This window comes from Cnephaeus nilssonii (genome assembly GCF_951640355.1).
Source record: "Cnephaeus nilssonii genome assembly, chromosome: 16".
NCBI classification, from domain to species: Eukaryota; Metazoa; Chordata; class Mammalia; order Chiroptera; family Vespertilionidae; genus Cnephaeus; species Cnephaeus nilssonii.
The window spans coordinates 62,471,828-62,499,330 of NC_137087.1; the positions used below are offsets into that span (position 1 = coordinate 62,471,828).

A 27,503-nucleotide genomic window follows, 5' to 3' on the forward strand; every position below is an offset into this window, starting at 1 on the left:
TTTTATTATTGCGTATGGGTTGTTTTTGTTTTTTTTTTTTTGTATTTATGAAAGTAAGAGAGTTAACATTTTCTTTAATCACCATTTGATTTATTTTTTTAATTTGGTCCATAGTTGGTTTTTGTGTGTGTTTCAATGGCTCATGATATAAAGAAGTTCTCCATCTTGGGATTTTCAACCCATCTTATCTTAGTGATAGCAAATTCATAATTATACATGTTTACAACTGATCTCTAATCATCTTTTACTTTTCTTAGGTATTTAATTGCATTTTTATATAAACTAAAAAATATTTATGACTCCTGGTGATCTCACTAAAATTGGAACTGATCATTTGAAGCAATCGCATTTTCTAACTTGAGACACGTATTCTGTTTATTTCAGAACAGATACTCTTTCTTTGTACCGAAATCAGTTAACACTTTGAAATTATTGCGATTTTTTTTGTTTTATTTTTGTATCTATCACTTTACAGTGCATAGCTGTGGATTTGTCTAGACATCACAGATGAATATTAAGAATGATATTTATTCCTATACAATAAGTCCCATCCATGTCTCAATAACTAAGAGACATAGAAATCCTGCATTTGAGATAGTAAGTAAATAATTCCCTGCAAAATGAGAGAGATGTGTTTATTGTTTGGTGTATCTTTGGAAAATTCTAGAGAGCTTTGAGGCGGGAGCAGGGAGCCTGCACCGGAGAGCGTGGGGAGGTGCCCCCTGTGCAGCCCTGCCCACCCTTCCCTTAGAGCCCTAGAGGTGGAGCCGCTGAGCTTGTGGAGGAGAGAGAACTAGGAGATCGGTATTTCAGAGCAAAATCGGCGCCAGTAGATCACAAGTTCCAATTCTATTATTACCGACTTGAATGTAGTTCAGTGAAACCTGTTCAGGTAGCTTTTCCCTCCAATCATTTAATAAATATAGGTTTTTGTATTTCAATGTATAATCAATATAGATTTTAATGTAATCTAGTCTGCAGATTTAAAAAATGTTTGAATTGGCGATCTTGAGCATGGCTTTATTTTTAAAGATGTATTTTAGAAATGTAATTAATTTGTTTAGTAGATGCTTACTTGAGTTCTGTTTATGGGTTCAAAAGCCAGGAACATAATTCTAGGCCCTCTGCTGTGCTGTGACAAATAAACCATGGTGGCTGAGGCCTCTGAGCAGGTGCAGTTGAGGATCAGAAGGAAGGAAAGGAGGCGGCTATGTAAAATCTGGGGTAGTAGTCCAGGTGAAAGGGCAGCAAGTCCAAATACCCTGAGGAGGTGGAGGAAAGAGGAAGGTGTTACAGCTAGGGTGTCAGCTACTATGGACAGTGATGTGCAAGGGGCGGCTGGCAGCGGTGAGGAGGGCAGCGGAGCCGGGCTTGTAGGTCATGGTAAGGAGGTTGGAGTGTGATACCAACCCAGTGCCAGCGTGAGGTCACCTGATCTGCTTAATGAATAACAACAAGAAACCATACTAAATAGGTCTCTTTAACTTTATGGTGTTTGAATTTTAGATTAACCACTATCTATACCCAAAAAAGTGTAAAACCTGAATTTAGTTGCATTTGCTCAAAAGAATTTAGAGGGTTTTTTTTGGTGTCTTTGTATTAAAAATCATCTCACAGTGTTTTTAAAATAGTTCTTCTGTCAACACTTGGATTTTTTTTTGATAGCTTAGTATCAAATTTTATCAAATATTTGTCATCAATTTACATAATACTTTTACTGTTGGAACTAGGTATAACTGTATCTTCTTTATTCTTCTTTTGACAGAGAAATTGCTTTCACTAGGCAACTTCATGAAAAAGCATCTCAGCTCAGCTATTACTATATGGGTTTCTACATTCACTCATGTCCCAAGATGAAGTATAAGGTAAAGTTGATTTCACACGTGTCTGCTATAGATCCAGTTTATGAAAATTCATGCTTTCGTAGTTTGTCATCACAATAGTGTCGCTTGTACATTTCTAATGAACATCAACAAATTATTAAGCATCTTCAACCTTTCATAGTGTCTAGCCTGTTCATCGCCTTGCATAGTGCCTTACCCATAGGGACTTAATAGTTGTTTAATGTAGTTGATCTGCAGTAATTTGCTGACCATGTAGAAATCCTAGCTATTCTGGGTAAATTTACATGCTTTTTCTGAATGAAGCCTGGGGAAAATCAGTTGAGAAGTCAGGAAATTGGGGAAAAGTATAATAATTTTGCCACAAGAATTAAAGCTGAGTAATCCCCTTAGAACCGTTACTGGTTTGAAGGAATTCACCAGCATCAAGTTTAAACAAGGGGAACGCTGACATTTTTAGGAAGAGGACAGGTGTGGAGTTGGTCTAGCAGCTGGTTTTGTTTGTAGCTGTGGCCGTGTTGTTGGGGTTTTGTGGCCCTGTCTGCTATTAACACTGTAAGTGTAATATTAATCAGTTTATCTCCTGAGTACATGCGTGGTGTTCCAAGAAATAAGCGTTGGAAGCAAAGTAAGTTTATAAATTGTTCATTTCCACTTGGGATTTCCTGTAGTGCTACTAACATGCTAAGAGATCCAAACATTAGGCTTTTGGAAATAGTGATTTTGCTGGCATTTTCCAGTGTTTTAATATTCTCTATGGGCTAGTTCGTTTTAATGCTGCCAGGCCTTTGGGATCTGAAGGCGGTGTTTTGGCTGAGCTCATTATCCAGATCTGTCTGTGGCCAGAGTTAGCAGTGATTGCAGGCAGTCGGCGTGGGTGTCATGGCGTGGCCAGACATCAGATGGTTGAAACAGCAGAAAGGGCTCGGAAATGTCAGAAAAGAAACAAAAGGCTAATTAGCTGTGATGAATCATCCTTAAACTCGGTGCCTCAGCTTGACTGTGGTCTAACACAGTGTTCGGCAAACTGCGGCTCGCGAGCTTCGGTTTGCCGCTCTGTTGGCTAATGAGTTTGCCAACCACTGACCTAGACTCTCGATTCCAATAATTACAGGCTGTTGTTGTTCCTTGTGATTAAGCCCCTATCCCAGTGGTCGGCAAACTCATTAGTCAACAGAGCGGCAAACCGCTGCTCTCAAGCCGCATGTGGCTCATGAGCCGCAGTTTGCCGACCACTGGTCTAACAGCACGGGCACACGGGCAGTGCCAGCGCTGCTGCCGGTCGGAGGGAACAGATGACCTCACAGTTGCTGCATGGACCTTCCTGGAGCTAATGCCCATGACCACAGAGGCATTGCAGTAAGGGCTTCCGATGCCTCCTGCTGGCAGTGGGGGGTAGAAACATCACATGCTCATCACAAACTCGTGTGTTTAAATTGTTAAGTTTTAGGTTTTGCTGCGTCAGAGTCAAAGGCATTTTCCTCAGGGTCTCGTGTGCTGAGCTTGCGTCACTGATGTGAGCGAGGAGAAGTTCCGTGCGGTTCCTGGGCCCAGAGTCTGCAGGGGCTCACGTCTTTTTAGCAGCGCGAGGAGAGTGAGGAACTGAAATGCATGTACTGGCTCTGTTTATCAGATTTATGATGAGGTGTCTGTAACTGCCAACTTCGGAGATCCTAAAATCCTTGCCCATTAATGAAAGGTAGATGTTAACGGGATTGAAAGCGTATTTAACCAGTGTTTCTTATTTTCCCGTCCTGCTCATCTCCTCCCACAATGAGGCAGAGCTTGGTGTGGAGGGAACTTGCTTCCTAACCTTGAAAGACAGTCCTGGGCCATCAGTGAGTCTATGGCCGTGTCACCTCTGGGGCTTCTGAAAAGCACTGAGGAGCTCTGCCCGGAAGAAGGAAGCTCGTTGCTCTCTCCACAGCGTCCGCAGCCTGGGAGCACTGTTTTGCTTGCCCTTGACATGCCTCTCTGACGCCATCGCTCATCTGGTAGGCACTCGCTCACCTGCAGGTGCAGCTGGGGGCCTCCTGTCCTTTCCGCGTGCACGTTGTAGCTCCTTGCGCTCAGCTGTTTGTCGAGTGGGATCCCCGAGTGTCCATGGAGGGGAGGGCCTGTGCTGTGAGAGCAGATGTGGTCCCTGCTTGCCAGGTCTCCTCTGTCCCTGTCCCGGACCCAGAAAACCCCTTGACCACCAAGAACTCTCTGGCTCAAAATGTCCGTCGTGCCGAGGTCTGAGAGGCCTTGGGTAAAGGGTCGCCCCCTGCCGTCGGTCGGAGTTGCTCGGTTACTGTGGGTAATGTGACTGCTGCCGTCAGAGAGGAGCTGTCAGAAAGAGTGACTTTGGGTTCACGTGACCAGGTTGACATAAAGTATCCTGTGTGACACACCAGAGAGGTTCCTGGGCCTCATCCATGCCCTGGGCGGCCATAACTCATGGAGGACCCCCGACTGCCTGAAATGTGCTGGAGGAGGCTCACGTGTGGCCTTCACGCCACTGAAAGGTGATGAAGTGTTTGTGCCAGGAGACCTGTAGCACGTCTGAGCCTGGGCGCGCAGCACAGCACAGAGGCTAGCATTTCCCAAAGGCGATGCTCCCTTTCCCGGTTCCCATAGCGAGGTGGGGTCTGCCTTTCGTGTCTGTAGGTCGTTCTGTTGTCCTTGCTTTGTGGGAATAAAAAGGAACCGCAGCTTCCTAATAACCAAATGGACTGAGTGACTCTGACCCTCGCAGCCACGTTCAGTGTATCTTTCCTAGAACAGAGGGCACCACCGTGCTGGCTGCTGCTTTGGGGATGGAGGGCATTGCGGGAACAGCTTTTGAGGTGTGGCCCGTCCTCGCTCGTGGTGGACACTGAGCTGTCGGAGAAGCACGTATGCAGGTGCGTCTGGTTTCCCAGCTGCTGTTCTGCCTCCATGTTGATGTTAGAGTGAAGCCAGTTCCCCTGCGCCCCCCCCAGGACTCGCCCTCCCGGCTCGACCTCCTTTCCTTCCTGCATCTGGACGAGTTCTCTTCTATGTCTTCATTCTGAGAGCGAGGCAGCTGTGGGATTTTTGTGCCGGACCTTGCAGAGCCTGCTGTCTCCATCAGTGGCATTAGCTAAAGGGAAGCCATCGTGAGCAGCACCATTATCTCGGAGGGTCAGTGTCGGCTCAGCTGCAATGTCGGGAAGCAGTGAGCCTGGGCCGCGGGGAGGACCTTCCGCCCGGGTGGCTTCCGTTCCTCTGCCAGCGCATTCCTCTTCGTTCTTGTAAAATACGATTCCATTTCAGACTCCAGTCGTGTGCCTCACCTCACTCTCTATCCTCCTGGAGCCTGGGGTCTGGCTGTGAAACTCCGGCCTGTGTTGGTGTGTCTGCGCCTTGAGTCAGACCCTGCTGTCATCTGCTTGCCTGGCTGCAGTTTTCTGGATCATTGCTGAACCTTCCTCGGGGGTTCTCTGTAGTTTCCACGTCTGGCCATGCATGGTCTGGGCTCCTTGTCACAAATCCAGCCCTGGTTCTGACAGTGGCTTTTAAAAAATTTACTCTTTTACGTTATGGATACGTTATGGGTATGTTATCCCTTGCATATATCCTTAAATTCTCATAATTGGCAAGTGTTTGGGTTTTTTAAGAAACCCGTCCGTCGAGGCACACTGTAAACCTAATCGAGTGCGCAGAAGTGCAGGGCCCGCGGAGATCACGGGATGAACACACACTGGCGCCTCTGACCGCCTCCCGGAGAGGGACCCTCTCTCCCCGCAGTCACTCCGCAAAGGCCAGAGAGGAAGATCGGGTTGAAGGCCCCTTGATCTGCTCTTTGGCACAGCACCGTGGGAAGGATGCACGCCGGGGGCGTGGCTGTGCTCCAGACTGGAATGTGAATGGATGGAGTCCTACATGCCACAGAGGGGGGTTCTTTTATTTCAGTCATCGAACATGTAAGAACCATTTTAGGGTTCAGGCCACACGAACGCGAGCCGCAGACCAAATGGGGCTCCTGCCATAGCGCTGACCCCCTGTGACCCACTGCTCTACAGCGTCAGGTAGACTAACTGCCGTCCATTGAAACACAGTGAATGCCTTCAGCCCGGGGCTCGTGCTGATCCCAGGATGTTGCCAGGGTCTGCTGGGCACCGTGCTGGCTGCTCAGAGGCTGCGGCTGCGGAGCTTCCAGGCGGCTGCGGATCGACAGCTTCCAAACCTGCTCCGTGCTCCCCGCTCTCAGGCTCAAAGCGTAAAATGGCCATGATTTCAGGCTGAGTCATCGTGACTTGTCAGATTACCCTCCCACATCTGGAAGTTGTAGACTTCAGCTTCGATTTTATTTCTACTATTTTCAGAGAGTTCTGATGTGATAATCATGCTATTTTGATTTCTCCAAACTGTTTCTAGATGTAAAGGTGATGATTGGCTCCTTAAATTTTAGGAGGATGTGTTTTGTTTTTGTTTTGGTGGGGGGGGGGGCGCATGCGCATTTTAAAAGCAGGCGTAGCTATCTTTTCTTTTTTGTTTTAAATATATTTTTATTGATTTCAGAGAGGGAGAGAGAGATAGAAACATCAATGATGAGAGAATCATTGATCGGCTGCCTCCTGCACACCCCCTACTGGGAATCGAACCTGCAACTCAGGAATGTGCCCTTGACCGAAATCGAACCCGGGACCCTTCAGTCCACAGGCTGATGCTCTATCCACTGAGCCAAACCAGCTAGGGCAGGAGGATGTATTTTTTGTGTAAAGTCAAAGATAGATGACACTGTGGAAGAAGGGTTGAATGGTTTGGCCGTTGGTAACTTTCCCTTTACACATGCATTTTAAAGTTAAGTCCTTTCAGCTCTAGCCGGTTTGGCTCAGTTGATAGAGCGTCGGCCTGTGGACCGAAGGGTCCTGAGTTCAGTTCCGGTCAAGGGCACGTACTTTGGTTGCAGGCTCCGCCCAGGCCCAGACCCTGGCCAGGGCGCATGCAGGAGGCAACCAATTGATGTGTCTCTCTCACCACCGATATTTCTGTTTTTTCCTCTCTCTTCCACTCTCTCTAAAAATCAATGGAAAAATATTCTTGGGTGAGGATTAAAAAATAAAAATAAGAAAAAATCAAGTTACGTTCGTTCAAACCACCCATACAATATTCTTACATCATAAAGGTCTTTTGTTTGTTGCGTATGTGGTTTTATAATGGGCTGAAATGGATAAAACTATAACATTACAAAGATGTTAATAATTACTGTCATCTTGAGGTTCTGTAAATTCTGTTCTGGTGGCATGGTTGAGTTTGGGCCAATTTGATATTGTAGGCTGGATGTCTTAGTTGGAATGAATAAGTAAGCTTTCTCAAGTTGTCATCCAAGATTGTTTGGTGTTTATAGCATCATAAATTCTTCACAATTAAGTTATCTAGAACTCTGTGAATGGACTGTATTTGCCCACTCTGAATAACTGTTTAAGGTAAAAGTGGCTATCCGATATAATAAAAGCCTAGGTGGCGTCACACCCTTGCACAACATCATCACAAGATGGTCACCACGCCAAAACCGGTTTGGCTCAGTGGATAGAGCGTCAGCCTGCGGACTGAGGGGTCCCGGGTTCGATTCCGGTCAAGGGCTTGTACCTTGGTTTTGGGCACATTCCCTGTGGGGGGTGTGCAGGAGGCGGCCGATCAATGTTTCTAGCTCTATTCCTCTCCCTTCCTCTCTGTAAAAAATCAATAAAATATATTTAAAAAAAAAAAAAAAGATGGCCACCACAAGATGGCCACGCGCACAGCAGAGGCAGGGCCTACTGGCCGCTCTCACGGTGAGGCCTGAGGGTCCTGCGGCTCTGCGTGGCGTGGAGGAGGCGGGTTGTGGCAGGGGAGGGCAGTTGGGGGCGATCAGGCCGGCAGGGGAGCAATTAGGTGTCAATCGGGCTGGCAGGGGAGTGGTTAGGGGGTGATTAGGCTGGCAGGCAGAAGCATTTAGGGGCAATCAGTCAGGCAGGCAGGCAGGCAGGCGAGCGGTTAGGAGCCAGTGGTCCCAGATTGTGAGAGGGATGTCCGACTGCCCTGTGGGGTCGGGCCTAAACCGGCAGTCAGACATCCCCCGAGAGTCCCCAGATTGGGGAAGGGTGCAGGCCGGGTTGAGGGACACCCCCCTCCATGCACAGATTTCGTGCACTGGGCCTCTAGTGTTCTTCATAATCACATAACTGAGCGTTGAGACAGGGAGGAAACAGTTATCCCTTGAGCTTGCTGACATGTGGGTCCTCCCCCAGCTGTCACAGTAGCCTTCTCCAAGCCCTTCCTTGCTGAGACATAGAATACTGGTGACATGTAAGGCCATAGGATGTGATTGTACTGGACTCCTGCTGCACGGGTGAGGGGGAAGGTTATCCTTAAGCTTGAAGCATTTAAGTCACTGTGATGAATTTCCCATCAGGCAGAAAAAAAGGAATGATTACCAAAGATCACACCCCTGCGACACAGGAGGTTCAGCTAACTTCTTCTTTCCCTCAGGGGTGTAACTACACAGCCTCAGGAGTAAGGCTTTGACAGGCACTGAAAATGTTCACGGGAAATACCAGCTTCAGGTAGAGGCGGGGCGGCCAGGCAGCTCGCTGTGTGAAGCTGTGCTTCATGACCGTGGGCAGCATTTGTTTGCCGCGGGTCCTCTCAACCTGAAAGCTAAAGCCGGCAACGTGTTTCTCTGGGGTCCAGCCCCGAGGGCGCTCGTAGGCGAGTCTCCACGAACAGGACCCGGGCCTTGCTGGTGCACGTGAGGGGTTTAGTCTTAATGTCTGGTTTTAACTGAAAATTTAACAGAAAAAGAATATTGAGATTAAGCTTCTGATCTTGGCTTTGCCAGTGATTGGCCTTAAGTCACTTGACTTTCTCTCCCGCCCCTCTTTTAAATATTAAAATGAGACTGGAGACTGCCTCGGGAGGTCTAAGGCTCTTCTACCTTTAAAATGGTCTGATTTTTATTTTTAAGGAATACAGTATGACACAGTTTAGTTTAAGTCAGCAAATATTCACTAAGTATTTACTGAGAGCTCAGTTCATATAAGGTATTCTGCTCAGGCACAAGGAAGGCAAAGAAATGCTGCACTTCCAGGTCTCGGGGAAACTCCAGGTTGGGGTAAGGGGGGGCCGGGGGGGGGGGGGGGGCGCGTGCAGTGGATAGCAGGACCCGGGTGCACTGCGTTCTGGGATAGGCTTCCCTGTGGCACTCGCTGTGTGATGTGCTTTTCCTCGCCTGTTTCCAGCCTGTGTCGTGATGTTTCTGTGATTATAAAGTTGCTCCCTCCGGGGAGCGGTCCCTGAGAACTGAGATGGGCAGCGTTGTTCCCCACAGCACGGAGCCCGGCAGGTGGTGGGTGTTTACTGATCACCTGCTGACCTGCAGGAATGAGAGCCGGGGGGTCCTGCCTGGGACGGAAGGAGTAGGTGGTGGTGAGGGGATGCCGAGCCCAAGGTGCAGTGGGCATTCAGACCCACGAGCGGTCACCCTGGCCCACAGCCCGTGCTTAGTGCTTAGAGCCAGTGCCCTGCGGAGTGCGGGGTCAGGAAGGCGGCTGGCGCACGTGGGCCTGACTGTCCGGCCTCAGCCAGGGAGCAGGAGGCTGGGTCCACGCAGCTGTGGGTGTGGCCTGTAAACACGGGCAGTACGGTCGGTCACTTGACACACAAGGTTCTGGGACCAGTAAAACCTAAGCTCGTTTCAGAGCGGAAGGAATTAGTCGTGCCTTTTTGTCTGTGTAATTGCTCATCAGCTGTAACTAAGATCGCTGGCCTCTGCGATGTTTTTACTTTAAAAAGGGGTCGTTCTGTGCTGTAGATATTGCGGAACCAGAAGGCGTTTCGTAGAGAGTTTACCCCGTCAGTGCTCTCCGAAGGTGGCAGGGAGCTGGGCTCACCAGGGAGAACTTGGAGTCAGCTCCCAGGTCTGTCTGTCGGTTGGAAGGCGTCACCTGAGGGGAGTGTCAGAACCGGTGACTCAAACTGTTCCCAGCAACAGCTTAGCAGAGCAAACACGGAGCTGGTGCTTTTCTTCCCTGTGGCGAAGGCCAGATTTAATATACACACAACTGCACACAGACACTCACTTAACACCTCCACCTGCAACAGAAATTAAAGAGACTTCGAATTTTACTTTTCATTTTCCCTTTATTATTTTCTTTGTCTTCATCTTTCATCCTATTTCTTTCTTTTTATCTTCTCTATCCTTTTCAACTTATGACCCTTCAGTTTGAAATTAAATTTGGGCTGTAAGTTGACTCCTTGAATCTTTTCTTCACAAGCTTTCTTTGTATTTTCTAGAAGAAAAAAGATTAACCCAGGGTTTCCAAAATAAAAGCAAAGATTGTGATTAAAGCTGAATTAGAATCTTTATTCTGTATTACTTGCTACTAGTAAAATAAATAGCCCTGTCTTAAGGAAGCTTTAAAGCAAGTCCTGGAGCCTTTGCCAGCCCTGGATTTTAATTAAAGAAACACAGAACTCCATCACTTCTGTTTGTCGGAGGAAGAAATATGTAATTTTAGGTTTTCAAAGCTTCGCCTGCAGCACATGGAGCGCATCTGCTGGCTGTCAGAATGGGGAGCACAAATGGATTCAGATGTTTGGGCCCTTTGTCTTCCCATCTCGGCTCCCCTCACCGCTGAGCGGGCGCAGTCTGAACACCGTTTCTGAAAACAGAGCGGCTTGAGTTACTTCCCAAGCACTCTCCTGGGGACCCACAAGTCAGCCTCTGTTTATGTAACGGAGCCAGGGAGCAAGGGTCTGCGCGGGGCTCCTTGCGGCTCCGCTGGTGTTGTCTTTCAGGGGAGAGACTGGGTTTAATAACCCCGTCCGCGCGTTCTCTGAGGTGCTGCCCACTCTAATGGATTGTTTTCAACTGGTTTTGTTTATGTCGTGTTAGAGCTTCTCCGTAGGTGAGTGGTTTAGGTAAAGCCAATTGGTTTGTTGTAGAAAATGGGATACCTGTCAGCTTTACCTGATGGAGGGCTTTAATCTTTCTTTCTGCTCACTGCCCCCCCCCTCTCTCTTTCTCTCTCTCTCTCTCTCTCTCTCTCTCTCTCTCTCTCTCTCTCTCTCTCTCTCTGTATTTAAACGATATTGCCTTTTTTGTATTCTTACATTTTTATTGAACTTTCAAAACAAACTGCTGGTTTATCCTTTTCTCAAATACTCACAAAATCCTTCGAATTTTTCAAAATGTTTATGAAGTATTCTTGAGAGTGAAATCTCATAAAGATCTTTGCTTCAGGACCAGAGTTCAAAGGAAAGTCCGTTTGGTTTTAATTTGAAAACTGTAAAAACAAAGTTCCCTCAAAATGGCAGGGTGCGAATTGGTAACCTCAGTTTTATTGCAATCGGCCAAGCCCATCCCCAGATGTTTCCAATCAGAAGCCAGGAACGCTCACTTGGGTGGATATCATGTGAAAGCATTTCTTTACTTTTCTCTGATTTTTTTTTTTCCTGAGAAAAATAACAGTCTCAAGTTCTTTAACTTTAATTAAAGAAATAACTTCTTTTTTGCATGTTTAAACTTATGCAAAGAAAAATGTAATATTCAGAGAGAATTCTTACATGTCAGATTTGTAAACATATATAGACCTGAATACATAGGAGTTTACATATATCTTATGAAGGCCGAAGGAAAAAAAAAGTTTGTAAAAGATGTTAAAGCCTTTTTGAAATTAAAGTCATGCATTTCTGGATTTACTATAATCAAAGAGTAGACCTTTTAACACTTGACTTTGTTTGAAAAGGGGTAGTTAGTCATTCCAGTGCTTTCTTCAGGATTGTTACAGGGAATTTTCCATTATAATATAAATAGCAAGCTTTTCTTTCATTTTTGATCAGTTGTACGTTCAGTTGTAAGAAGTACTTCTGTAGGAATCTGGGAAGATGTAATCAGATAAAAGAAACATCCCAGATGTTCCTCTGAAATTTCTGTAATGTTTTTTAGACTTCTCTTTATTTATATTTATCAGTTTAGATTGCTCATGGAAGTGGAAGTATATTGACAAGACAGTACTTTTTAATTTATTAGAATGAAATGAAATTGACAACTGAGTCTACAAAGTGAGAATTTTGTGACTAAGGATGATGAAATTTTATTTTGGGAAATAAGTTCATTTCATATATAAATTAGAATACTCTCATACATGAAAAGAAATTTCCCTGTGTTATTAACTAGCATTTAAAAGATAACTTGATTTTGAAACTGGGTATTTTTAGCAATCAGCTCAGCAAAAATCATGTGTCAGTTATTTCTCCCAAAAGAAATAGAAACCCAAATCTTCCAGATTGCACAGGCCTCCCAGGGGTCCTGTGTCACTCAGGGGCCCTGGGATGCCCTGTGCACGGTGGGATGGCGCGCGGGCACTGATGGAGTCGCCGAGCCTTGACAGGAAAGCTGCTCTGGCCGCCTTCCTTCCATTGTGGTTAAGCCCTCCCCTGAGCCTCGCAAGAGGGCGTCCCTGTGGGAGTCACGCCTTTTCCCTCATGTCTCCTCAGGGTCATTACAGACCTTCCGACTTGCTGTGTCCTGAGACCTACGTGTGGGTGCCCATCGAGCAGTGCCTGCCTTGCCTGGAGAACTCCAAGTACTGCCGTTTCAACCAGGACCCCGAAGCAGGTATGTGTGGAGCAGAGCTCGGCGGGAAGCCGTGGCTCCTAACAGGGTCCAGAGAGCTTTCTACTAGTCTATATTGTAGAGTGTGCATGAGTGTGTGTGTGTGTAAGGGACCACGTGCACACACACAACAAGGAGCTTTGCAGATGAATGCAGAAACCTCGTGTGTGTGCTCCTGGCCGACCGAGCTCCTCAGGCGATTGGCTTTCACGTCTTGCTTGAGGGCTGACTCCATCACCCGTCAGTTACTTCCACTCTCAGAGGGCGTAAGAGTTCTTCCCCAGGTTACTTTGCCACCAAGATAGAAATGTTGACCAATTGGATTGAGTGAAGGTGTGGAATGGTTTCAGGGTGGAGCTGGGCACAAGCAGGCTGTGATGGGTTTTGGTTTTGTGATATTTTGTTGACTTTCTTCTTGCATCTCTGTGCTGCTCCTTTTCTGTCCCTTCTTGTACCTCCTGCCCAGAAAGCCCAGCACATTTTCTCTCATGTTTGCCATGGGTGCTCCCCCCCCCCTTTTTTTAAATAATGCATTGAAGTGTGTTGGAAGCAAGTTCCTCCTTGAACCCTGCTCGATGTATTAATTGTTGGGAACTTGGTCCAGGTTCCTCCTTTATCCTGTGCTCACTGTCATTGTTGGAAGCACTCACTGCTCCATCCTGCCGACTGGTCCAAGTGTGGGAGCACAGGTCCTGATCCTGCCCCACTATGCTAACTGTTGGGTCCGAGCCCCTCTGCCGGGGGCTGGACCTTCTTGGTTCCTGGGTGGTAGACGGAGAAGCCATGAGAAGTTGTTGGTGTATGAGAGAGTCTTGATTGTAGGAGCTAGTGGCTATGTAGCCATTGCTAACAAGGAGCCCCTAGACAAAAAGATCTTCAAAGCAAAGTCCCATCCAGCAGGTAGCCGCACCGGCTGGTTAGCAAGTCCTCTTCCCCACACACAGCAGCAGCCTCTGTCCCCACAGCCATGAGCTGAGCACCACACGCTGCCTCTGGACCACAGCCTCATAGTAGCCGCATTGAGCTCGCTCTCTCCGCTCTCTTCAGCCTCAGGAACCTCTCCCTCACTTCCAGCCTCTCTCTCTAGCACACTGGCTGGTCAGTCGCATGAGTGTGTGTGTGTGTGTGTGTGTGTGTGTGTGTGTGTGTGTATGTGTGTAAGGGACCACGTGCACACACACAACAAGGAGCTTTGCAGATGAATGCAGAAACCTCGTGTGTGTGCTACTTAGACTACTTAGACCAAAGAGGCTTCTTGCCAAATGGCGACATCATGTTTGGGTTACAGAGGGCACAGTGTACCATGCGCTTGCCCTGTCCTTGCACCTGCGTGGTCCTTGGACACTGATTAAGATTCCCATGCTCAGAGTGGCCTTGGCCATCCGGGCACTGTAGATAGAGCCTTTCCTACTCTAATTGGCCTTGAGCATCTGGTGACTCTGGTGTGGTTCCCACGAAGTGTTAAAAAAATCCAACAGTGAATCTTAAAGATCTTACTGGCTGTGTTCAATGACTCGTAAATCAGGCAGCACCTCACCTAGCAGGTACCAAGGAGCTCTGAGGAGCTGTGCAAAGTGGACGACTTATAGGCAGAAGAGGGCGGGACAAGGAAGTCACACTAGCCAAGAGCTGATTGGTTGTGGCAGGGTCTGTCAGGAGTCTGTCAGGCAGTTCACCTCAGGAGTGCTGACCATGTCATCCCGGCTGGGCTGGTTCAAGGCCCAGTTCCTGGGGGGCTGATCCTAAGTCAGCGAGGCAGTGGGGCTCGGTTGCTGACAGGGCTGGGCACAGGTCATTGTTGTCTCATTTCCAACAGAAGAAAAGGAAGAGCCTTTTCCAGTGTGGAGTCTTGGGAACTTCTCAGAGAGCACCATGCAGTGTTATCAGCATTGAATATCACAGCCCAGACACCATCTGACATCAGACTTCACGCCTGTGGTTTTGGGAAATTAAAGTGCAGTTTCTGCTGGAATGTGTGTGCGTGTGTGAAGCATGGCCATTTGAGATTTAAATGGCGTAAGTGAGAAACGTCCTCCTCTCCGGGGCCAGTGTACTTCTCCTTGACCCAGAGGCTGACGCAGAGAAAGGAGTGCTGTCAGTCAGCGGGCTTTCTCCCCGGCCCTGGCTCCCCTCCAGCCTCCAGCAGTCAGATCCCCACAGAGGGCGCCGCCGCCGCCATTGTCTCTGCCGCGCAGTGGCTACAGGTGCACCAGAGCCACCTGTACGAAAGGTTCCGTTTCCCCTCCCGAGGGGCTGCAGGCCTCTGGGAACCTGTTCCTCCCTCCTCTGCAAATACCCCTCCCCCCATTCTCCTTCCCCCCCCACACACACACACACCACACACACCGCACATTGGAGATTTGGGTTCTGTGGTGATTTCTCAGCTAGGAAGACTGAGTAACAGTAAAAACCTATTGTATTTCCTGCTTTTAAAGTACTGGGCCGGGGGGGGGGGGGGCTGACAGCTGAAGTAACTTGGAAACTTCTAAAGAAGTTACTGAGCTCACAAATAGGCCTTTTGTTTTCCCTTCGGACCTCAGGTCCCGCTGTAAAGAAAGGATCTCGAAAGTTTCTCAAATGATTTTTATTTCTTTTATTTTTTGTTAATCCTCACCTAAGGATATTTTTCCATTGATTTTTAGAGAGAGTGGAAGAGAGAGGGAAAAGTAGAAACACTGATGTAAGAGAAACACATCAGTGGGCTGCCTCCTGCATGCCAGGAAGGAGCCCACAAACAAGGTAGTGCCCCTGACCGGAATCAAACCCGGGACCTTTGGTCCGCCGGCTGACGCTCTGTCCACTGGGCCAAACCGGCTAGAGCTCAAATGACTTTTAAGTCTTAGGTTGTTTTAAATTGATAGCTGGATATGGATAGATTGAATATTTTTGTTTACATCTTTTTATTGCTTGACTTGAGAGAGAGGAAGGGAGAAGGAGAGGAACAGAAACATCACCCTGTTGCTCCACTCATTTGCACACTCATTGGTGGTTTCTTGTATGTGCCCTGACGGGGGAATCAACCCGAAACCTTGGTGTATGGGGCTGACACTAACCAACGGAGCTGCCTGGCCAGGGCAGGTAGATTTAAAAATTTCTGCATCAGAGTTACATCTTACCTCTTTTTAATAATTATTTTTTAAAAATATTTACTGGGAACACTGTAGAAGATCGGCCCAGGTGCATGAAACCACCGTCTCCTGCAGCAGGGCCGTTGCTGGTCTGGGTGCTCTCCTCTCTCTTCTCCGTGCACCCGCTCCGTTAACGCCTCGTGAACTACTCTAAAGCATATTTGACTTTGGACTTCCCATCGTTGAGCTTGGTTCCTGAGTTTAGTTCTTTCATGCATTTGTCTTACAATTCCACGTTCTTCCGTGATATCGCTTGTGCCCAAGTGCGTTGTTGCCATCGCTATGCCTGCCATCTGTGCCGCTCTCTTCATGAGAAGCTGTTTCCATGGTTACGTAATAACGCTGTAGCCATAGACGAGGTAAGATAATGAACTGTTTCATCATTTTTCTGGAACGCGTACAAGTTATCAAATCTTCCTAAGGAGAATGAGCACGTGAAGTCCCTGTGAGGATAAGTAAACCTTTGCGCTCTCGATTCGCTTCCTTTGAAGCACCTGTGTCTCCTGTGGATAAAACGCTAGGAAACCAAGCAGTTGTTTCTCACGTTTTCCTTGAAGATCAAAACATCTTTGAGCCGACGGCTTGTCTGTATCACTAGTGACAGAATGCGTGTCTCAGCAAACGGGGCTTGAGAAGGCCTCTGGTGTTTATTTCCTGACGTTAATTGGCTACATTAGAGAAAGGGGGGAGGGGTTCTTGCAGGGACACATCTCCAGCCATCTGGCTCAGTGCCTGGCGGGCCTGCCGTGGATGCAGAGTCTGGTCGGGGATCTCAGATGGCTTATCCTCTAGCATAGCATCTGCGGGTCCATGGGACGGACGGGCTGCTGGGCCGTGTGGGTGAGCGTGCGGGTTTGGCCTCCCAGCACTGAGGACATTTGTCAGGCAGAAGTGCGTGAGGGCGGCTGCAGAGGGCTTTGTGAGGATTTAGGATACGTTTTTTCCTCCTTTAATAAATCCTAACAACTAATTCATTTTTAATATTTTAAGTCTCTGGTAAATTTGTTTAGCTTTTAAATTGGGTTTAAAACTAATTATGTATAGTGTGCCAAGAATCAGAACCTGCTTTTATTTGTAAATATGATTGGCAGTTATAAACCTGCAGAAAACAGAAATGCATTATTTTGTCGATAACAATAAGTGGTTTCTGACATTAATACAGTGTACCTATTGAGAAGGCGATTGATTTGATTTTCTGGCCTCAATTTAAAGTATGGTAAAAATACGATAGGAAACTCGGAGTTTACATATGTAAATGCATCTTTCGAAATTGTTAAACCTGGTAACTGGGGCAGACGTCTGGTGGAGCAAGAAGGAGAGGGGTAGGAGAGAGGATTGTGGCTGGGGTTTGACATCACTTTCTGTTTATTTCTGTATTATTTGAGTTTTGCAACAAGTACTCTTCTATGATTTAAAAGGGTATTTAAACATAATGTGCTTATTATTGAGTATTCAGTAATTTCATAGATGACTAATTCCCAGGAAATTTGTTGTTACTTCAGGTTAGTGAAATACTTTAAAATTTATATTGTATCATTCTTTTTATTCTCTTATTACATGTCTCGTTGATCTCTGTTCCCTTTTCCTAAAGTACTGACAGTTTTAAATATTAGTGTGTTTTTTTAAAATTGATTTTAAAGGGAGAGAAGAGAGAGAGAGACATTGAGGTGAGAAAGAAACATCCATCGGCTGCCTCCTGTATGCACCCCAACCAGGGGTTTAACCCGCAACCTGCGCATGTGCCCTGACCGATAATCGAACTAGCGACCTTTCAGGGCATAGGATGACACCCAGCGCACTGAGCCACACTGGCCAGGCTGTGTGAATTTTTTTTAATAAATATTATATTGGGGAATTTTTTAGAGATTTGTGACAGTTTGAAAAAACATAAAACACGTAGCCTAGAAATAGCAAAAAAACAATTAAGAAAAAGCTATGTCATGAATGCATAAAATACTGTATATAGGTAGTAGTGTATTTACTACCATAAAATATGCACAAATCTATTGTAAAATATGGCATAAAATTAACAAAGCTTACACACATAACCACAGACTGTACGTGGCACCATTTGCTGTGGAGAAAAATGTAAACAAACATAAAGGTGCATTATTAAATCGTAACTTCGTGGATAGCTGGGTGGTGGGGGTTATGATGCGTGTGGAGAGCTGGGAGGTGGCGTGAGCATTAATGTGCTCGAAACAGAGCAGGAACCAGGTGCTGCCTTTTCCTTTGCTGTCGCTTCCCCCCGGGAGGGAGGTGGTGACTAGCAAAGGGTAAGTGTTTCCTGTTTTAAAGCACATGGATTTTCTGCTTCGGTGGGATATGAAGTTATAGGAGACAGCACACTGTGAAGTTGGTATGTCAGGCCAGGGCTGCAGAGCCACTGCAGGTTCACCACGGAGAACGAACGCCTGGTGCGGGGAACTGGAGTGTGTGTGTATGATGCGCGCCCAGCTGGGCAGCAGCAGGAGGCTGGCCGCACCTGGCTGGAGAGGAAGGGGGCGGGGGGGGGGGGGGCTGCCCCAGAAGATGGAGCCTGACAACATCAAGGGCAGCAGGAGCCGCTGGCGAAGCAGAGTCCGAGAGGAGAGGGGAGAGAGGATGGGGAGACGTCCTGGCGTCTGTCTCCTCAGCTCCAGCTCCCGCAGCGTGGGCAGAGCAGAGGCGGGACGCCCTGGCCCTGGGATGGGGATGGGGATGGGGATGGAGCAGCCTCGAGGAGACCACCTCCTGCCACGCTATGCTTCCACCTGATCTCTGAAGAATCCTGGACCGGGGGACCTGAAACTGCGCTGGACTTGGCTCTGTGGATGAGGACCCTCTGGCTGCGTCCCGGGGTCAGTGGAGGCATTGGTCTCTGGCCTGCGTGACCTCTTTGGGGAAAGCCGCCGGCGGCTGGCACTCCCGTCGCAGGTACCTGGGCAGACCCAGCACGCAGTCAGCCTGGAAGGCCTGATTCCGCCTTCTCAGAGGTGATGGAGGCAGGTAGCCCGAGGCAAGCGCATGGCCTGGCCTCTCGGGTCTGCGGGGCTCTGCTCTGTCTCTTGGACACGGAACTCCATGTGTCCTCGTCAGCCCTGGCTGTCTCGAGGAGGACAGTGTCGGTTGAAGAGTCAGTGTTGATTATTTAGAATTAGGAGCGACTGCCAGAATGGACACCTAAAGCAGGTTGGTGCAAGCAGCCGGTTATTCCCGTTTGATGTCAGGTTCTCACATGGCCGTTTGGTTCCACGAAGTCTCACGTACCCGAGTCCTTCGTGGTTTTGCTTTTGTTGAGCTGAGGGAAAGCTCTTCACCGCAGGCTCCCAGGCAGAGGCCAGGTCTCCTGGACGCCCGTGTCCGGCTGCGCAGAGGCAGGGACCCAGGCTGTCCTCTGGCACCCCGTGTGCTGCTGACCCCCAGAAGGTCCTTTGCTGGAAAAGCAGACCGACAGTGGCAGCCACAGCAGGCTCCGTGTGTCCTCCGTGACCCCTGCCACGGACAGGGTGCCCATTGCCCTGGCCTGGCCGCCCGGGTCCGCCAAGACTGCGAGTGGGCAGGAGGCTCGGCGCAGAGGGAACCCTCCGGGGTGCGCCGGCTCGAGGGGCGGCACGTCCGTGTCAGTCTGCGCAGGAAGGACTCCTGGGAGCCTGATTGTGGTGAGACGGTGACAGGGGGTCGGGGACAGTGTTTCAGGTGCACACAGTTCTGTCTCCCCGACGTGCCAGGAGCGCACCCTCTCAGCACGGTGTCCGGGCGTGTCTGACCCGCTCAGGGGGGTCCTCGAGCCTTCTGCTCGGAGGGCGCGTCTCGGCGCTCTGTCTGTCTGTGCGTGTGTGGTTGTGAGTTAGGAAGAGGAGGTGCTCTGTGCCTTTTTAATCCGTGTTTTGTTGTTGCAGCGGATGAAGGCCGCAGCAGGGACCCCGACCGGCTGCAGGTGCTGTACAAGAAGGCCATCCTGCCGTACGGCGTGTTTAAGCAGCAGCAGCGGGAGCCGGGCGAGGAGGCCGCCGTGCTGCAGTACGCCAGCCTCGTGGGCCAGGCCTGCTCCGAGCGGATGCTGCTCTTCCGGACCTGAGCCGCTCCGCCGGCCGCACCCGTGTGCTGGGGCCTGTGCCGCCCCGACGCTGCTGTAGGCATCCCGGTCTCCGCACATCTTCCTTTTGACTCTCACATGGCTTTTGTAAACTATTTTGTGGCAATGTATTTGTGAAAACTCATGGTTAATGTAAAGACTTAAGAAATATGTTATGACCTAGCTCCATAATTGGGATTTATAATTTCGAAAGTTTGTTTTATGAACAAGACATGTTAACTTCTCTTACTGTCCATATTTTAGAAAGTAAAGTCAATCCGTGAATCATAAGTAATTTTAATTACACCTGTGCTTTTTTGTTCCGCTAGAATTTAAAGCAGACTGTGTCCTCAGATCCATTTAAAACGTTAGTTTATGCTAAAAGACAGACAGACAAACCCTTCCATGTGGGGAAGAAGGTGGGGGGTGCTCCATCGCTTAGAAACGTCTTCCCAGGAGGAGGGAACTGCTGTTGGTTTCCAGCGTTGAGTCACTGCGGGCGTCCTGTTGGGTCAGGAGGGAGCGGGGGAGGCAGGTGCGAGGTTGAACAGGTGTCTTGACGCCGGGCCTGTTTGCCCCGCGGTCCTGCTCGTCGCCGGCCTGGCGTCATTTCTTCCTGGAAGTTGTTGCGAGTGCTCCCTTGCTCCCAGTGTCCGGTTGGGACAGTCGGTGTGTGTTTGCCCTTGGTACATCATTGGCTCTGTTTGTAAAAGTTTGAGAGATGCAGTTTCTAAAGAAAATGTGGCTCCTGCCTTCACTGGCTGTTCGTTCCTCAGGACGAGGACACTCGTCTGTGGCTCCTGATTGAGAAGTGGTTCCTGTCCGACCGCTTTCATCGCTGTGGCACAGCCCGTTTCCTTACAGGGAACCATTGACCTCCGCTCCAGGGCGGGCGACACTCCATGGCTCGCCCTTGGATTGGGTGTCACCGGGGATGCTACGCTGGTCATTGAAGTGAAGGCTCCCCTGCCCCTCCCACTTCCCTTTGTTTGAGCAAATGCCCCTGTGGCCACGGTCAGGGTGGCTGCTGAGGACGGAGGGCAGCGAGCTGTGGGGGCGCCAGGACGGGTGGTTTTCCCGCGCGCTCTCCGCTGACCCCTCGGTCCCGGCAGCCCCGTTCTGCCTTTGGTCTGTGTTGTGTTGCGTGAGCCTTTTGAAAATTGTGCTGTAAAGCGCAGTCGGCTGACTCTCACTGCTGCCTTTACATGTTTCTTCTACACGCACTGAATTTAGATAAAACGTTTTACAATAATTTCAGCCAGCTAGAGCAAAAGGGAGGCTCATAAAACAATGTTTTAAAAGTCAAATGTCTAAAAATTGAACATCCAGGCAAACTGCATATTCACTCCAAGTGCGGCACCGCCTGCCGTGTGCGGCTACTGGGCCACCTGGGGATAGTGGTGAGCGAGCCGTGTCCTCTGAGAGCAGGGATTTCACGTTCTTCTGGAATTCTTCAAAGCAGTCTCCAAGGGCATTCGATGGGCTCGCTCTTATAGCTGCCTTCAGAATCTATAGAAAATTATTTTTCTCTTGCCCTCTGAAGTGAAAGTAGCTTAATTTTTCTTATGATTATGAAAGTGATACTGTGAGCAATTAAAACATTAAGGAAAACATAATTAAGAGAGTAAAAATAACCTGAAATCCTGCCGTACAGAGAAAGGTTTGTCCTGTACACACACACACACAACTTGGACACAAATAGGATCCTGTCTGCATGCTGTGTTCTCCCAAGTTCCTGGCCTCTGAAGCTAGAATTGGCGGTGGGATTCGGAAGCGGTGTGAGAGCTCCGGTGAGATGGGCAGGGACGTCCTTGGTGCCCTGGGCACTCGGATGCCAGGTCTGGCCGTCGGCCGCCTCCATCCGAGTAGTTGGCGAGTAAAATGGTGTTCGCAGAGATGGCACGAGTGTCCGTGAGGAGAAAGCCTGCATCAGCACAAGCTGCGTTTCCCACGGGGTTCCCAGGAGGCTCCTTCAGGGGGGCCGCTGGTCTGCCTGCGGGACCCGGGCTGACCCTGCGGGGGCGCTGTGGCTCCAGGGAGGCCCCAGAGGGTCGGGCATGAAGATTTGCTCGGTTGCTCAGGTCATGTGTTGGGTTTTTTGTTTGCTTGCTTGTTTTTGGAAATAGATAGCAGTTTCTTGATCCTCGTGACCAGTTTCTTGAGAAGCAGCAATGTGTTCTTTAGCGTCTGGCTGCGTGCTGGCGGTGGCTGGGAGGGCGAGGGCGGTCGAGGCCAGTGGCCGCCTTGTCAGTTGACGCACAGTCCAGCTGGGAACTGATCTCACGCCCTGGCTTCCCCTAAAGACAGAACCTCTCAAAGCTGGTGGCTCTGGTCACACCCACCGTCCTGTCTTGGGCAGAAGGTTCTAGAGGTTCCCCATACGACCATCGTCCTTTAAATTAGTTCTGTTCTGTGGACACTTTTGTTCTCTTATCTTTACAAAGTGTAATCTGAGCACTTTTTACGTTCTAAAATATAGAGGCTATTAGATAAATATTTTTATCATTTGATTAAAATTAGATAAGAAATTACTGTTCATTTTTCCTTTCCAACAAGCTTATCCTATTTCTTAATCTATTTTGCAAAATATCGGTTGTGTATGGTTGCTTGACATAGTGGAATCTATTATGTAAATGAACCTTTTCAGGTTTTGAAGGATGTATGGTTTGATTTCATAGGCTTTCTATTATTTCAGTGTGAATAAAGGTGAAAAATAATATGATGACCAGTTACCTAAAATGTGTCTGTCTTTTGCTAACTTGAAAGAAAAGAAAGGGAAATACAATGGATGTAATTGGGAAGTGGTTACATTAGAAGTTGTTCAAACATGTACTTTTGTTCCAAAAGAGACCCAGTACATGGAAGGCAGGCAGGCGTGCCCGCGTGTTGTATTTTTGCTCTCGTCTGTTCCTCCGGAGCGGCCCATTGGTTACCGCTCGAGTGGAGGAAGTAAAGCTGCTTCTGTCCGCAGAGGCTCTTGCTGGTCGATACACAAAAGACATGTGTTCCCGTCTGCTAACTATGGGGTCACGTCACCTGCGTGAACGTGTGGAGAGCAGAGCGAAGCATCGGCTGCTGAGTCGTGACGCTCGATTTTCAGTCGTCGGCTCCCGGTCACTAGTCACTTCAGCCGAAGGAACCGGGGTTCCCACAGGGCTCATTGGGGACAGACATCCTGTTACCCAAGGGACTTGAAGTAAAAGGTTTGTTACAAACTCGAGTGTAATTTCTCTTTAAAAATGCGGTTTACAGAGAAGTTTTCCTAAATAACGATAAAGCAGTCTGCTTCGACTCTGTACCAGTGCACGTGTATCTGTGGAACACATTGACAGGTGTTTGTCGTTCCTGGTGAGCTGATGGTAAAACGAATCCCATTTTCCAAGTTATTCAAGTATCGGTTACAATTCCCACGACGTTTTCCCCAGAATAGAAATGGCTTCAGGGCTGTCCTCCTCTGCAGTGACAGAACAGGGCGCCCAAGACCACGGAGTCGCTGGCCGTCCCGCCCTAAGCACTGGCCCTTCGCCGGGCGCCACCCTTTCAGGCGTTGTGCCTGCACGTGTGTAGCCTGTGGCTGTAAATAAAAATGGAATCTTGCCATGTGTGCTGTTTTGTGATTCCTTATTTGATGTATTTGAACGTCTAAATATATTGTGAATATGCAAATGAGCGAGGAAAGAATGTCATTTCAGTGGCTGCATACTGTTGTGCTGTGTCTCTCCTCGTTTGAGAAAGGGGGTGAAAGACTTTAATCCCCCTTGTGGGAAGCAGGGCTGTGACTGGCGTTAACAGTTTTTGTCAGTTCTCTGTAATCGTTGGTGATGCCCTAGCCGATGTGGCTCAGTGGAGAGAGTGTCGGCCTGCGGACTGAAGGGCCCGGGGTTTGATTTCAGTCAAGAGCACATACCTTGGTTGCAGGCTCCTCCCCAGCCCTGGTTGGGGCATGCAGGAGGCAGCCAATCGATGTGTCTCTCTCACATCTGTGTTTCTGTCTCTCCCTCTCCCTTCCACTCTCTAAAAATCAATGGGAAAAATGTCCTCAGGTGAGGGTTAAAAAAAGACTTGGCGATGCTCTCACTCCTCATTCCGGCTCCCTTGCCGCCAGTGGTCAGTGAGCAGGAGGACTTGTCTTTGCCCCTGAAGGTCCCGCAGGGGTGTGGCTTGTACAGCTCTGCCCCTCCTCCGCCCCCCTCAGCTGGACATCTGGGAGCAGACCTGCACTGCTCTTCTGACAGGTTGCTCACCCCTAAGGTTTCCCATTAGAACATATCTGCGAAGCTTGAGGTAGCCCTGGCTAGTTTGGCTCAGCGGTTAGAGCGTCGGCCCGAGGCCTCAAGGGTGACGGATGTGATTCTGGTCAACCGGTCAAGGGCACGTACCTTGGTTGCAGCCTCGATCCCTGGCCCAGGCTGGGGTGTGGGCAGGAGGCAACCAATCCATGTGTCTCTCACATCAATGTTTCTTTCTCCCCATCTCTCGCCCTCACTCCCGTTCTCTCTAAAAATCAATGGGGAAAAAATATCCTTGAGTGAGAATTAACAATAAATACGTACATACCTGCATCCATGCAGCAAACCCGTAATCCCAAGACGCCAGGTGTAAATGCTGGTGATGACCGGCCGAAGGGTCGTGGAAGCAGCTAAAGGCATGCAGTGCCTCCCACATAGGAGACCGTGCAGGCATGGAAACGTCCCTGTTCACAGTCGTTCAGACGATTCTGCGGATCAGTGACCATTGTCTGCACACTGGCCAGTCGTGCAGAGCCTGGACCTGGGATCCGTGTCAAGTCCCCGCTCATGGAGGGTGTCTGACCCCGCAGGGCGAGAACTCCCGAACGGCTGCCTCTCGAGAATATGGACAGATGCTCGGGCACCCAGGGAAGCCGCACTCGGTGGTGCCACGGCCGACTCTCCGTGTAATCGGAGGGGTGTTTCGAGGCCTGCTACCGTTCTGTGCGTTTCTGTTTATTTTGAGACAAAACTAGAGAGCGGGATACCTGGGATACCGGGGTTGCTTCACACAGCGCACTGTCAGTTACAGCTGCACCCAGGGCGGCCAGGTGGCTGCTCCATCTTGTCCGCCAGTTGCTCCCGCATTTCCCACATGGAGGCCTTCCACCTTCCCCTCAGCGTGCTCCGGGGTTACGGGGTGGGGCTGACTGGCAGGCCCTGAGCGATGGGTGAAGGATGACTCGGACACGGTTCTGGTCAAAGAGAGGGCTAAGGGACTGCTTGGCTTAAGAAACCAAACAGCCCAAGTTCGCCTGCCTCCTCAGGCTTTTATTGTAACAGCAGCTTGAACTAAAATGAAGTATCAGTACTGTGAGCCGGGCAACATCCTTGAGAGACACACGCATCTACAGTGTCCCGTAAGCAAGGACGTCTGCCGACGAAGCATCAAGATTTCCATAAAGACCCGGGGTTCCCGCTTGTTTGGAAAAGTCAAGGCGGGCAGCCGCCTTCCCCCAGCTCCTGTCCCACGCCTCCCACGGCAGGGGGCGCAGTGGGTGGGAGACCAGAGCGCCTTTCAGACGGGGTGGGAGGGGCGCGGCCTAGGGCTGTGGGATGCTGCCTTGGGGCCGTGGGGACGACGAGACTGGGAAATAGATTTGTAGCTTTTAACCAAAAAAGAAAAAGGTGTCCGTATGTTGGTGGTGATAAGTGAGCTCTGTGGTGTGAGCTGTGTGCCCGGCCCCAGGCAGCGCCATTGGACACGAAGGCCGGCCGAGCCGTTCCCTGGGGTCGTCGGAAGCCCAGTGCTCACAGCAGCCACCATTGAGGGTTCCAGGGCCCAGAGCACATGGGCTCGGTCTCTGCTCCGCGCTCCCGTGGGCCCGAGGTGGGCGGAGCCCCCTGGTGACCTGGGCAGACCGAGCTGTGGCGGGAGCGTCTGGATCATCTTCAGGGTGGAGAGCGAGATGCTCAGGGGGCCGAGTGCAGAGTGGAGATGCGTCCCGGTCCCTGTTCTGCCCTTTCAATTGGTTTTCCCCGGAGCCACCAGGGGGCAGAAGGAGACCTCCTCACCCAGTTCTCACACCTCTGACGGCCCACGGGAGCGGGAGCTTGCTTCTGGCCCATCTCGGCCAGTGCGTTTGATTCGGAGTCCCTTTCCCCTTCGGCGTGTCTGATTGCTTCTTCAGGTTTGGGTTGTCTTCGAATTAATTCTCCCCTCTGCATCTGAGACAGTGGTGAGGAGATGACAGCTAAGTGGCGTCCTGTATCGGTGAATGACTTTGGGCCTGGATCCCGGGCCCCACACAGCATCCCGCCTCTCCTACGTTGTTCCCCGTGGCCAGCCTGGCTGGGCTGGTGCGGGCCCGTAGCACCTCGGATCTGGTTGTTGGGAAAGCCTTCAGTCGCGTCCTGTCCCCCCATCCCAACCCCCACCCCCGCCCCCGGCGGTTTAACCTCCCTGAGGTCACCCTTCTCATCTGTCCCTCTCCTGGTCCCACATCACAGCGACCCATCCCAGCCGAAGGAATGAACCCTGCCTGGCCGGCCCCACTACATCTCCCCTCCTGAAACTCCACCTCAGCCCTTTCCTCCTGGCTCCTGGCCTCCGTGGGGTCTCCCTCCCCGTCGTGCAGGCCCCTTCCCACGCCACAGGTTCGTGTTGGCAAGGTCAGACGAGGTGCTGGGATGGGAGCTCCAGGGAGGCGGCGCTAACTGCGAAGACGTCAATGCGGGCCCTCCGCTGGGTCCCGAGTTCTGGTGACTCTTCCCGAGCTGCGCTGGGACCCGGCGGCCCGGCCAGCCGAAGCTGTTGCATCCTTGGAAGAAGCTGCAGGGGAACCAGGTGTCAGTTCTCAGGGCCAGACCCCACCTCCCCCAAGAGGGACGATGCGGTCCATGCAGTGAGTCTGTGGTCTCAGGTGCCGTTAGTTTCCCAACGGAGACGTGGCTGCTGGCCCGACGGGGGCCTGTGTTCTGCGTGGCCCGGCGTTTCCAGCCCGCGGCGGTGCCGGGACCCTGGCATCGGGGCGGTAAGTCGCGGGGGCACCCTTCGGCTTCTGGGGCACAAAGGGCACGAGGGTCGGGAGTGACACAGGTCGGGCCGTGCTCCTGCCTTTATCAGACTTTCCGTCCCCGTTTCAAAGCGAGAGAAAGAATAATAAGAGCCGGTGCCCAGACCATTTCAATCAAGACAAAGTTCCCCGAAAGGCCCCGCGATCCAGACCTCCCGGCTCCTGCCACACCCTGTAAAAATAAAGATGGAGCCACGGCGTGTTTGTTTTGTTCTGATGGCTGGTATTTTGTGCCGCGAGTGAGATCCTCAGGCATCTGGCCCGGGAGAGGGCGGCCTCACTTCTTCCTCGGCTGTGGGGCTGCTCGTGGGAATCCCACGCTCGCTGGGCATCGCCCGTGGGAAGGGGGTTCCGGGCCAGTGGGACCTGGGTTTCCCATTCCTCCTCATCTTAAAACGTTGTATTTTTATTTTTTAAATATATTTTTATTGATTTTGGAGAGGAAGGGAGAGGGAGAGAGAGAAACATCAATGATGAGAGAGAATCACGGGCTGGTTGCCTCCTGCACACCCCACACTGGGGATTGAGCCCGCAACCCTGCGTGTGCCCTGACCAGGCGTCCAACCCGGGACCCTTCAGTTTGTACGCGGATGCTCTATCCACTGAGTGTGCTGGCCAGGCCAAGTTCAGTTTTTTACGCTGATGGTGTGACGTAGAAAGAGTCCAAATGCCTCTTGTTCCGTATTCACAGCCAGTGTAGGCACTGCCTGGACCCATACTTTAGTCAGGGGTTGGAAATGGTGATGTGCTAATTTTATCCTATCTTTTTAAAAAAATATATTTTATTGATTTTTTACAGAGAGGAAGGGAGAGAGATAGAGAGTTAGAAACATCAATGAGAAACATCGAT

At 50.0% G+C, this 27,503-nt stretch overlaps 1 protein-coding gene across 7 annotated transcripts in view; it reads left to right on the forward strand.

Moving 5' to 3' along the window:
- ATE1 (arginyltransferase 1) overlaps positions 1 to 23,241 on the forward strand; it is a 53,938-nt gene extending 30,697 nt beyond the window's left edge. For 2 of the 7 annotated variants that reach the window (XM_079793619.1, XM_079793617.1), the window contains exons 10-12: positions 1,766 to 1,865; positions 12,327 to 12,447; positions 19,454 to 23,241. In XM_079793619.1, coding sequence (XP_079649745.1) covers positions 1,766 to 1,865; positions 12,327 to 12,447; positions 19,454 to 19,632 — 400 coding nt within the window. In that variant the 3' untranslated portion in view covers positions 19,633 to 23,241. Of the gene's footprint in view, positions 1 to 1,765; positions 1,866 to 12,326; positions 12,448 to 14,260; positions 18,027 to 19,453 lie in introns of those variants that run through there. The other 5 variants (XM_079793622.1, XM_079793621.1, XM_079793618.1 and 2 more) reach the window with 3 other exon arrangements.
- Positions 23,242 to 27,503: the final 4,262 nt, after the last annotated feature.